The following is a 13,137-nucleotide window of genomic DNA, read 5'->3' as shown; positions in this document are numbered from 1 at the left end:
TGAAAAACATTTTCTTTCATGGAAGGAGCAGTGCCCACCCAGTTGTTCCCTAGTATTTTTTCAGGCTGTTGGCTCAGAATTTGGCTGTTTTGCACACAGGCCTAAGTACACCGTGTCCTGCTTTGTGTGACTTCTTCACTGCAAAATTGGATGAAGTCATGAAGCTGGTTATTTTGGCATTGGTTACGATGATCTAGGTCCTGTGAGGAGCTGGGTGATTATCAAGGCCTGGTCTGTAACAGCCTACTACATTTGGTTACTTTTTTTTTTTTAAAAAAAAAAAAGAGAGTGCTCTGCTAGTGTTAATTAACCTGGTCACAAATGGGTGGATGGAATCACTGTTTTCTGTTCCGCATTGTGATGAAATGGATGCGTCCTGGGTGAATTCCAGCTCACAAAGTGCCAGCTAGCTCTGTGGGACTCTGGTCCTTTCCTAAGATACCAAGGAGAGCATTAGTGCAGCACCAGCTCACCTGGGGCAGCCCTGGTGTCATCTGTCTTCTGGTGTCCTTTAGAAGTGACACCTGAATGCCAGGTGATGACATGGCTCACCTTCTGTCGGTGGAAATGTATGTTCATGGTAAGAAAAGTTATAGTCCTTTAAATCTGTAAATCTTTCTGTTAACTTGAATGTGTTCTTCAGTGTACATGTGCTGGAGAGCAAGGAATGGAAAGGAATGCTGCACTTCCAGGATTCGAATCTGTGAAATGGAGGTAGCCAAAGTAATAAACACAGTTGGGTTTCTGGACTTCAGACAAGCCAGCATCATTGTTTGATTTCTTTTCTGTTACAGCACTGAGTGTTTTGATTGCAGCCAAGAGATAGCTTTGGGGCAGCACGTTCAAAGTGTTAGTGCCCACCTTTTAGTGCAGTATGTGAAAATCAATTGTAATCAATTTAGATGGTGTCATGTCTCTACTAGAGATTTTGTAAGCGGATGTGGCAAGATGACATGCCATGTAATCAGTGCAGAACTTGAATAGAGGTATTTTGGTTTCAATTATTTTGAAAATCGTGACCTGCAGACATATCTCACAATGCTTGGGAATTTATTTTTGTGAGCAAACGAACATATAGCTGTATGAAGATCATCAGTGCAAGTGCTAGAAAAAGGCACTTGTTAGTTGACATTAAAACCTTTTGAGAGCATGGATTTGGTGAGGCAACATCGTGACTACATTTCCACTCTGCTATTTCTGTGGGTGGAGGAAGCCTTAAAAGGACAGACTACATAGTCCTTTGGTGGTGGTATGTTAGTTATTTAGGTTGCCTGTATGTTGAGATGCACTTGACATTTTGAAAATGAAATCTTACAGTACCAAAACCAGTTCTTAAGTTGCAAGTTGTATACTTGTAAATAAAGGTATTTTTTTCTGCTTGTTTTTATTGTTAAAAGTCTAATTAAAAAGGTGGTAGTACGGTGGGCAATCTTACCTCAGTCTCACAAATTAATTCAATGACAGAGCAATGTGTAGGGTGAGCATATGTTGAGGTAAGCGGGCCCTCTTGCAGGAGGAACCTCTTCTAGTTGTTTCACTTTGCCTTCATTTTGATGTTGGCTTGTGCTCATGCCTGTAATTAAATAAATCTTAATAACTGTGGGTTAGTAGATCTTCGTTCTCCGAATTTACTTCAGCAGCTTTTATAGACAGCAATAACATAGGCTCTTCCTTTTCATTCTGGAGGCAGGTTTTAATTATCAGTTGTATGAATGTTGGCAGTCTCCCTGTGTGTGGGGGTCGTATGTTTGTTTCATTCTTTAAGATGGCCAACCAGGGTGTCCAGGAGAACAGACTTCAGGTAGCAGCAATTAAGGCATATTTTGAGATTTTGTTCAAATCTATAGTCCCAAACTTTGCTGAACTGAAGAACTGTGCTGTCATAATCCTACACGTACTGTTTTATTATAACTGCAGGATATTAAAGCCATTTGTCTTACGTTTTGTAAGTCTCTAGCAAAGGGATTTTCCTGTCTATTTTCTTACACAGGCAAACATGCTGAAGACATATTTGGTGAATTGTTTAATGAGGCTAACAGCTTCTACATCAGAGCAAATTCCCTTCAAGACAGAATTGATCGCCTTGCTGTCAAAGTTACCCAGCTGGATTCAACAGTAGAAGAGGGTAGGTAATTGCATGAAAGCATTGAGCCAGAAATGATGTTGACAAGTCCACGGTATTTAATTACACAACAATCTCTCTCTTTTCAAAGTAATCCTGAACTGATATTTCATCTTTTCTTAGGAAGACAAGCTGGGAAAAATCACGTTAGCGGGGGGATTGGAAGGGGAGGGGAATTCTTCCGTTGTATAACTGTCTTCATTTTTGACTTAGCATTACGTGGAGAGCCCCTGTAGTAATGGAGCCATTAACCTGCCTTTTTCACAGGGAGGACTTTTAGTCTGTGAATACAATAAATCATAAGTGAATAATCATACTGGAAACAATCGGTAAATTGGAAGAAGTTTGAAACAGTAAGACCTATTTATTTCAAGACAGAGTAGTGACAAACTAATTATTAATGTCTGTTCAGGATCGCTGATTACAGTTACCTAAGACCTTAATAATACACTCCTTTCCCCCAGTGGGTCATTGCATGTTTGCACAGACCAGCTGAAATTCTCTAGGGGGTTCTAGTCACTAGAAACACTAGTTTCTGCTGCTATTTCCTCACTTGCTTATGTGTTTGGTCACTTACATCATAAATACACAGCAAAAATGAAGAATTTAAGTAATGTCATTACATTGTTTGAAAGCACTGACTTCATTGAGGTAAGTAGAACACATTTCTCTGTCTAGGCCTAAATTTTCACTCAATTTAATTTCAGATGGGATAAATGTATTTCTGTTTGTAACAGTATCGTTACAGGATATCAACATGAAAAAAGCTTTCAAGAGTTCAACAATTCAAGATCAGCAGGTAGTTTCAAAGAACAGCATTCCTAACCCAGTGGCTGATATTTATAATCAGAGTGACAAACCGCCTCCTCTGAATATTCTTTCGCCTTATAGGTATGCAAATATTCAGTGTTTCCATTCTTCTGCTTTTAATATAGAGAACAATTACAGCCAGAGAGAAGATCTCTGTTAGTTATTGAGATAAGTTTTTGAGGACCTCTTTGTTCATGAAAACAGAAATTGCAGTTATCACACTGAAAGTCATAGGTTGTAGCTGACAAAAATCATTGCATTTCAACATAGCAATGTTACATGGCATCATGGGATCAGACAGCCATTCATCACTTAAGAAGTTAAAAGAAAATTAATAATACAATAAGCAATGATATTTTTTTTTATCTAGAAATTTGGATTTCTAGCTTTTGCCTTCTCTTCCCTCCGAACATAGACATACGTGCATGTGCACCATCTCTACCTGCTTATTTCTCCTGCTTACAGACTAGTGAAGAAGGATTTCGATTCCTGTTTCCTTTGTTTATAGTTGTTCATGAAATCAGTATAATCTGTCTGAAAGGTTGTAGGCACCGTGCTCTTACTGTGTCCTTTAACATTTGAAAACTACTGGATCACCAGATTGGTGTGTTATTTGTAATAAAGCAGATACTCAATCTGCAGTTAACTTGATTTTTTTTTTAGGAATGTTGTATTTTTTTTACAGGTTTTATTTGGAAAGTAAAATTGGTATACTTACAGCTGAAGTACACTGTTTTTTCCACTGCTGTGGACAATTGTGTTCTATTATTTACAGTCACCCAGTGAGTTGTTTATCAATCAAGTGTTCTGTACAGTTATAGTCCAACATGTATCTGGATGATACTGTTAGCGAGCTTTATTGTGTTATTCCTTTTATATTAGGGATGTGTTAGTGAAACTTACTTGACTTTTATTTCTTAGTAAGTCTTACACCTACTGAATTTAAATTATTTTTATTTGCCTTGGCCAAAGTTTACAGGCTCTGCAGTGCACCAGTTTAGCAAGCTAGACTGGCATCACCGTTACATGCTGTTTAGGCCATGCCAGATGCTCTGTTTTGTTGACTCCCCCCTACACACATTCCTTTTCAAGCATGTAGGATGACAGAAGTTCCCATACTTCCAGGCCATGGAGTCAAATGTTTACTCTGCCTCAATATAAGATTTGATAGCATATCCTTTCTGTGACTTAGTCTGTGTGACCATGGCTCCAGCTGCTGTTTGAGGCTACCAAGCCCAAACGAGCTTTGTCTCATATCCTCCTGGAACAGTTTGGCAGAACTGTGGCAGAACTTCAGTTGCCACTCATTTTCCTAGCCCTTTTCCAAATTTAGAGTAAAAGTATGTGCTTCCTGTCATAAGGGTGAAGGTACTCAGACTTACCTTGTTCCTAAATTTGGATCGAAAAACCTGTCTGGATTTTGAGCCAAATACCCCTTTTCTGTTTCTTTTGAGTCGGTTGATTTCCATTCATAACATATGCTCCTCTGTCCCCTGTGCATCCTGCTTTGGCACGGATGTTCTTGTAGCGCCGGGGTAGTTCACTCCTGCCTGGGAGCATGCCTCCTGAAACGCTGTGGATTCCAGCCCTTTTCCTTGACATTCTTGGCATGAATCAAGCCAATTGCAAGCTGTAATTACAAAAGAGTGGCACTTTGTGCACTTGGCATGCTGTCATTTCATGATGAAAAAAAACACAGCTTGGATGATCTTTGAAGGTAAGTTCTGCTAGTTTAAAAATGCTGCTTGATATTTTCTTAGCTTTTGTTCTACTGTATTTCCAGGGATGATAAAAAAGATGGATTGAAGTTCTATACTGATCCTTCCTATTTTTTTGATCTTTGGAAAGAAAAAATGTTACAAGATACCGAAGATAAGCGAAAAGAAAAGAGGAGACAAAAGGTAAAAAGAAACATAATAGAAAAAAAAAAAAAAAATTAAAATTCTGTGTACACTTGTCCAGGTATAAAATTGATAGGGCATAGTTTGTGTGTGTGGAAGGACTGTTTCACTGTAATACGTGGCTGTGGACTCTGAGTTGGTTCAGTTTTTATAGCTCGTCTGTTTTAAGTTGGCAAATTGAATGCTAGGAGAACTGTAGTTATCTTCCAACATACTTCCTTTAATCCTTTGCCAGTTTCTGCTTATTAATACTCAGTGAAGTAGCCCTGTTGTGCTTCACAAAAAAAGAGCCTGTGATTTAGGTGGTGGGGGGAAGGAATTAGAATTACAGTTTTATTTTCTTAGTTCTTTATCCAGCAGCAGCAACTGCTCTAACAAAACATGGGCTTATTCAGAAGTGCATATTCAGGGTTTTTAATTCCATTATAGCGAATCTTCACTTTTCTACACATAACAAGTTAGCAAGATGTTAATACACAGCAAAATTCTCTGGTTTAGCAACAAGAGAAGACTTATTTTAGTCATAATATCGTTCACTTCCTAAAAACTTGAAAACAACAAAAAGGCTTTTTCATAGACAGATGTCTTCAGTCCTGGATTCTTTTCAGCAGTTTGATCCAAAATGTGCAGTTTGAAGCAATCAAGATTTCTTTTAATGGTTTTTAGTTTTGAATGAAGTTGCTACTACTGCAGCTTCTTTGCTGTCAATTTTTTGATCAAATCTGAGAGCCATAATAAGACTTTTGAAGATAATTCTTAAAAAAAAAAAAAAAAAGTGAAGAAGTTTGATGAAGCAATGACTGCCTATCTTATCCAGCAGCAGGAGCCCTTCTAGATGGGTTCAGTGAGAGATAAGGGATTTGAATTGAGAGGAGTCCAAACAAGGTGGAAAGACTGTTCAGAGGAAATAGAAGGAAGTTACTTAGTTTTCAGGACATACATAAGCACACACACGTTGTAGATGAAGACTTGCTTTAACTAAAACAGTTGGTGAATTTGTAATTCTGAAAGTTTTGGAAAAAAATAAGTCAGATCTTCCTGTTAGGAGTATGAGTCAAAAATGTTTACTGTTTTGACAGGTATCTCAGTATTAAAGTATTAAATATAGTTGAAAAAACTAAGTAAACATTTTCAGTACAAGATATTGTCTGAAGCATAGTATTGGAAAACATTCACTTGGTTTTGTGTATAATTGTAAACAAATGTATATGCAGGGTTATAATCCTATTCTATCCTTAATGTGATAAGCTGTAGAGTTGATTGAAAGATGGGAAAGAATTACAGCAGCTTTTGTTTTCCGGTTCAGTTGTTTTTAAATTTAATTCAGTATTTCTTTGTTGAAAAAAAATACATTGGTGTAATTAGAACCTTTGATATTTTTTCCCTCCCATCCTTTTTTCCCCTTCAAATTTAGAGCTTGTCACTAGAGAAAGGGATAAAAAGAAACTGCTAACTGCCAAATTTCTCATTCTGATTTGATGCTAAAAAGGGGAAAACTACAACAGTGTTTTTTTAAGCTTATAACTAATTTCATTTGAAAATGTTTTGATAGCTTTAGTTTACAAAACCCTTTATAGACCTGCTTTCAGACTACTTTATACATCTCACTTATTTCCACCCATGGTATATTATTTTGGTAGATTTTAATTGCTGCATGACAGTCTACAACCAAGGTGCAGAAAGTGTTCAATTACAGGATTATCAAGGTGTTTTTGTTTTATATCACTATAAGTTCTACCTGAAATGCTGTTTGGATTTTTTTTACATGTGTAACGAGACCAGCTAAGAAGAAAGTAACACACAGATTTAAACTTGCATAAATAGGTGTGGCTTTAACAGGTAGAAATCAGCTTTTCAGCAGTGGGTGTGCAAATAAGCATATTATTATTACCTGGAACCTTTTTAGAGCTGCAGGGTTTGGGAGAGATGTCTCTCAGACACTGTCAGTTTCACAGGTTAAGACTGGCATTTTCTTTTGCTCTTGGCCCTACAATAGTAGTGACTGGGAATGAATCCAGGGTATCTACTAACATTTTTACGGCTGAAGTTTACATCTTGAATCTACTAACTGAGATTCCTGCAAACAATTTATATTTTACAGAAGCACAAAATATAAAAGCTGTTGATAAACTGTGTGCAAAAGAAATAGATATGTATAGGTTAGCGTATTATAAACTAGGCATCCAAATGTTGTCCTTTTCAGCTGACCAAATATAGCTGGTTTTTAGCCTCAAATTTTGTGGGGTCAGTAAAGGTTAAGAATAGGCATCACACCAGAGGATTTGTTTTCCAGTATTATTTTGGTAATTTGTCTTAAATGTTTGAGTTACTGTGGCAGGTTTATGAGGCATTTCATTTTCCTGCCTTGAAATACCACATTTCTTGTTTAACTATGGAGAATTCTAACAGACTTTCTTTGATTTGACTCTTTCACATAAATGTTTTCTCCAAAGGAAACTGTATGTTTAATTCTTTTTAAGTTGAAAATCTGTGGTATATTGGTTTTTTCCTTTCAAGCTTTCAGTAAGTCAGTGCATAGGAGTTCAGTGAGGTTGGTTTTGACTTGTAGCTAGCAGTAATACTCAGAACTGAATGACTGCAGACCAGTTATTAATTGCTGGTTAACCAAAAGTGAGTTGTTCTACCTTGCTTTTTAATGTTCCCCATATATTCATGAGGAGTGATTAGTTATTTAAATAATTACAAATCTTTAAAGTTGAGGGTTTATATCCTTGTAATTCAAAAATTCTTGATGACTTGAGTTTGGTAGGATCTCGTAAATTTCTGAAGTCAGGAAAATGCACTAGGCTCATGCTTCCATTCTTTTTTTGTTGTTTGTTTTGAAAGTAATGAAAATACTTGATGAAGCTGCTTCAGTTATCAGTGGTTATTCTCCATAACAATGCTTGAAATGTCATTTGCTAACTCTTGATGCAAATACAAAACTTAACTTAACCATGTTTGAGGGCACTAATACATTTGTTGTGTGGCTGAAATCACTTCCTGCCAACAGATAAATCTTGTACCTGCTTTCTGGCTTAACCTACAGCATCCATTTGTCTACCAAAGCTTCTACTACATTCATTTAGAAGGGAGTAACTGTTAATAATTCTTAACTTTCCTAAAAAAAATGTTTCCAACTATAGTTATTTTAAAGGCTTCAGCTCCCCTAGAACTCTGTCCTTGCTCTATTTTTAAAACTAGAGCTGTCACCATTGTTCTAGTCCAAAATGTGAGAACATACATGTTCCTTTTCCTGGAACAACAGAAAGCTGCTCTACTAGAGGTGTATATGGTCTGCTGCAAATAATTGGCCTGCCCCCCTGTTTGGGAGGAAATTAAATGTTTTAATGAGAACAATGTCTTTATATAGTAATCTAAAAATCAATGCAAGTAGGGTTTAGTACTGTTTGAGTAAAAAGGGATCCAGCATATTCATTTGTTAGCATATCTACAGATGCTTGTTTGGAACAACTTGTCCAACTGAAGTCCGAGCCAGTAAAATCACACTACTTTGTATGTACAAGACTGAGTATTTATTTACTTACGCATACAATTTTATGAAAAAGGCAAATACATACATAGCGATCTCTTAAAAGTTTGCTCCTTTTTAAAAAGGGTAATCATGTGTAAGCAGTCATGTAAGTATTCCTGATTTGTATCAAAATGGTTATCTTCCAAGGAGCATTGTAGATGGTTCAAAAGGCTGATACTTATATCAGAAACTTAAAATAAATATACAGTAGTGACCCTCAGAGGATGGAGTTACTATCCTGTGAGGAGAAAAAGGAAGTTTAGAGGTTTGCTTTTACTTCTCCAGTCCGTTATGAATTGGCAATAAATTCTGAATAAATGAACCAGGTTAAAAGATGACAAATTAAATTTTACAGTGATCAAATGAAAAAGATGTAAAGCATTTAGTAAGCATATATTCAGACATGGGGATTAGAAAAAAATTCATATATTTAAAATAAAGCGTGACTGATTCTGCCTCCCTTGTGCTCTGATTCCTGTATTGGGAAATTTCAATATGAAAAAATGGTATTAAAGGAGAAGATAATGTTGGGTAACCTGAATAAATAATGGATTAATGCTAAAAAGTTTGGGAAGGAATAAGAATAGGCAGAAAAAAAATAACTGAGGTACTGATCTTTACTGACATTAATCAGGTCAAAAATGTACCCCCCTCCAGAATCCAGGAATGAACAAGTGTTGTCAGGAATGTTCAGATGTTGAACTTCAAAAGTTTTTTTTTTTTTTTTTTTTCTGTCATTCTTAACGCTAGCAAACGTGGATCAGCAGGTCCAGGACATAGACAAGCCAGAGGTCCAAAACAATGGCAAGCATTTATTTGGTCATTTATTAATAGTATAGTGCCAAATAAATTATTTCAGATTTTTTTAATTGGTGCTGTTTGACAGCTGGAGAAGAACCTATGTTCATCTGTGAAATACCTTTTTTTTCTTCTTTTTTGATGGGACTGTTTGGCTTTCCAGCTATCATCCCTTATTTTGGAGGTAGAGACTCAGTGTACGCTTCCATACCAGCATTTTTCTGAACTCCTATCTAAATTGAGTATGATTGTATTATCAGAATACCAATATAATTATTTCCTGAGAATCATCTTCTAGCAGCTGAAAGGTTAATGCCAAATTATAAGTAGATGAAGAATCTTAGTATTGTAAGATGTGGGATCTAGAGCAGATTTATGAGGGTACGGAGTTGTTTTTTTTTAAATGTTGAGAAAAGAAGTAGCACATAAAAGTTTCTGCTTGGATTGTTCAAACTTCCTTATTTTCCTGTTATAGCACCAGTATAATGCTCAAACTGAGAAGCTTAGAGATAGGTGCAGGGGACATTGCAGAGGTGTGAAACCATTGAGTCCCACTGTTAGGAGAGCTGATAGATGACCACGAACATTGACTGGGCCTGAAGTTATGTAGAAAAAGTCCAAAAACTAAACTGACTGATTTGTCATGAAGCTATCAAGCTGTAATATACCTCTGGCCTGAATATTACTGACACATTGCAGAGAGGATGACTGCAATTAATTTTTCTATATGATAATCAGAAACAAGGATGAGGGAAAAACTAGGAGGAGTTTTGGTAGTTTACCAGATCTAAGAAGGGAGAGCTTGTTAAAATTAAGAAATAATTCCCATGGAATCATAGCATGTGACATAGGAAAGTGTTTCTAATTTTTCTTTACTTATGCAGGGCCTCAGGTGATTGTGACCCTAACAAATAACCAAAATATACCTGAGCGTACTTAACACAAGCTACTTGCAGAAGGAAATTATAGGTGATTCAGGACTGTAATAAACAATTGTCATATGATGTCAGAAGAAGTTAAACTTCTGGCTTTTAAAATCAGTCACATTCCTGTCTGTACGGTGAAAAACAGTAGGTCAGTATCACACTGGCATGTGCATCCTACAGAAGAAGGGCAAAGCAGAGCAGTGTTACTAGCAACGAGGTTCATAGTTTAAGGAGATAATCTTATTTTCAGTCATTTTATGAAGACTTGGCTTCATCTGTGAATCTGGTCTTATTTTCATGCGCTCTAACTGCATTTTAACCTGCTTTTTTCCTTTCCTTTTTTCTCTCTCTGCATGCTTTATTTCTTTTGTTTGAACATCAGGAGCAAAAGCGTATAGATGGCACCACCCGTGAGGTGAAAAAGGTTAGAAAAGCCAGAAACAGACGCCAGGAGTGGAATATGATGGCGTATGACAAAGAGCTTAGACCTGACAACAGGTTGTCTCAAAGTGTGTACCATGGAGCATCTTCCGAGGGATCACTGTCCCCAGATACTAGGTCTGTTTACATCAAAGCTGCTTGTTATGCCACAGTTGTATGTTCAGAAGTACTGAGTAGAATTAGGTGTTTTTACAGGCTGGGAATAGTTAGAAGAGACAAAATGTACATTCTGCTTCTTAAAGCTCTTCTCAAAAATTATTTTAAAGCATAACTAACATAAACTCTGTAATTAATGATTTTTTTTCTTCCTCAGCATCAGATGAGCATTTTGTTGTCTTAATTTGCTGTGCACTGGAATGCAATAAGTGTTTGCTTTTTGTCTTATATTTGATCTTGACTAGCTGTAGTTGCAGAAGCATTTAAATTGGCTTCCACAAGATAACGTCAATGCCTTTCTTCATGACTACTTTGTCACACGTTAAGCTGCTGATAGCTTAATAAATATTTTTCTGCCATCAGTCCAATCAGGCATACTCTTGCCTTTAATAGAAAGCTTTAACGGGGAAATAGGCTGTTCAGCTTTATCCATGTTCTGTTTGTCTATAAGGCAAGCTACAAAACCAGACGCAACACTACTGCTTGCGATATTTCTGTGAAGAAAAATTCCTGCGTAGAGAGAAGCAGCAGAACTCATCTGCATTGTGCGAGCTTCCCTTTGAGCTCAGTGGGAGCTACCTTCTCCTGGCGTGTACAGAAGTCTGAGTTTGTTCACTGAGCTGCTGCTCTCACTAAAGGGTTTTCTCTCATTTTATTTCTCTGTTTGTCAAGGTTAATTGCTAGCAGTAGTTAGGAATGAACAGAACCTAGTGAAAAACTTGGACAATTTGTTTAAATTGTTGAATGCTAGGCTGCGGAAACAACCGCCACTGCAGAAGTATGCACTAATGCCTTAAGTCTGCTGTCCAGCTGAGCTAAAGAATATAAAAACAAAACAAAAACAAACCTTCTCAGGTCTCTGTAAACCTCATGTTTCCATCTTTGTGAAGATGAATAATATTCTAATCAAAACAAAAATGGTAAAAGACGATTTCTACTTCTGTTTTAATGTGTTCAGACCACACTCTCTCTAAAATCATGTAACCATTTTTTAAAAGTTTCTAACGCAAAATGTTGTCTCCTGGTTGTTGGTTCTGTGATGTTTCATTAAGACTGTGCTTTCCGTAGGTTGATGTGATATTGTGACATTGATGTTCCCCTGTGAAATGCAAGACGTGGATTTTATTATCTCTGAGCTCTGCTTTTCACAGGCTTCAAGTCTCTGTTTGGACTTAACACCTTGCTTCCAGGATTCCTGACTTTAAGTAGTTGCACTGAAATGATTAGTTTTTTTAATCTGCCAGCAATGTCAAAATGTATTTGACTCTTTGCAGATACTCCCAATAGTTGCAACCTGTAGGATTTTAACAGCAACAGCTGTAAAGATGCATTGTTATGTTGGGTATAGGTTTTATGATATGATGGATATCTGGTGCATATTATAAAACGTCAAGGGCTTGTAAAGTGGAGAACTTTAAGTTTCAGTCAATCAGGTATCAGTGGTTAAATCCTGAAATCTATTTTATGTGCATGAAAGGTTAATTTTCTGACTAGTACCGAAGTGGAGAGAAGGCTTTCTGTTGTACATTGGGGTAGTCTCAGTTGTGGGAAGTAAGCTATGACAAGCATGATGCATACAGAAATACTGGTTTCAGGGAGGTTTTCATGCTGACAGCTACTGCGTGAGCAGTGAGAAACACTTCTTTAGGACCTTATTTGTATTTACCTATGTTGTTTTTTAATGCTAAACAAGGCTTATTTCTCCTAGTTTGCTAATTGTAAAACTTTCATGTTAAAGGTTGATGTCCAAGTGTCCAGACTGTGGCGATTTACAATGTATTTGTTATACTTATTGTACTTTAGAGAGAGAAACACAAGCTGAATCCAAACAGAAACCAGCAAATTAATGTGAGAAAAGTAAGAACAAGAAAAGAAGAGTGGGAGAGAAGGAAAATGGGCATTGAGTTCATGAGTGACGCAAAGAAAATGGAGCAGGCAGGAAGCATGAAAGAGGACAAAATGCCCAAAGGGTTTGTCATTTTGTTTTACTCAAAGCCCTGGCTTTTTGTTGCTTACCTTGCTTCCAGTCTTACAGATAAGTGCATCGGTTTACTGTGTTCACTAAAAGCCAGGCTGCACAATTGTTTGTTACTAATACAATACAGCTCTGTGCAGTAATGGGACGACGAGCTCCTTTTGCTCCCTCTCTTGGGCTTATTTGACAGAGCATCCTAGACTTTGTATCTTTATGAACTCTCTGCTCAACTAATATTTATGTTTCCCAGTTTCTCTAAGCCTTTGCAACAAAATCACTTGTGCAAACAAACAGCATTTTCTAACTTTTGAAATTAGTTTTCTCTGCTTTGGTAAAGTATATTCTGCATAATTGTGAGTGCTTGCAATATTGCTTTCCTTTTTCTGCTGCTGCTGTTAATGTAAGACCAATCTGATAAGCATCATCACTTCAAACAATGGACTGTCAAAATCATCAACCAAAACAACGTGCTT

The 13,137-nt window shown here is 36.9% G+C and overlaps 1 protein-coding gene across 2 annotated transcripts in view; it reads left to right on the top strand.

Moving 5' to 3' along the window:
- Positions 1–13,137, top strand: part of WASF3 (WASP family member 3) — a 69,421-nt gene that overhangs the window by 50,343 nt on the left and 5,941 nt on the right. The window contains exons 5-8 of one of the 2 annotated variants that reach the window (XM_035325979.1): positions 1,991–2,125; positions 2,860–3,013; positions 4,716–4,833; positions 12,493–12,659. In XM_035325979.1, coding sequence (XP_035181870.1) covers positions 1,991–2,125; positions 2,860–3,013; positions 4,716–4,833; positions 12,493–12,659 — 574 coding nt within the window. Of the gene's footprint in view, positions 1–1,990; positions 2,126–2,859; positions 3,014–4,715; positions 4,834–10,474; positions 10,651–12,492; positions 12,660–13,137 lie in introns of both variants that reach the window. The other variant, XM_035325971.1, reaches the window with a different exon arrangement.

The sequence above is a fragment of the Oxyura jamaicensis genome, chromosome 1 (assembly GCF_011077185.1).
Source record: "Oxyura jamaicensis isolate SHBP4307 breed ruddy duck chromosome 1, BPBGC_Ojam_1.0, whole genome shotgun sequence".
NCBI classification, from domain to species: Eukaryota; Metazoa; Chordata; class Aves; order Anseriformes; family Anatidae; genus Oxyura; species Oxyura jamaicensis.
Note: the sequence above shows the minus strand (reverse complement) of the source record. Positions and strands in the feature narration are given on the sequence as shown.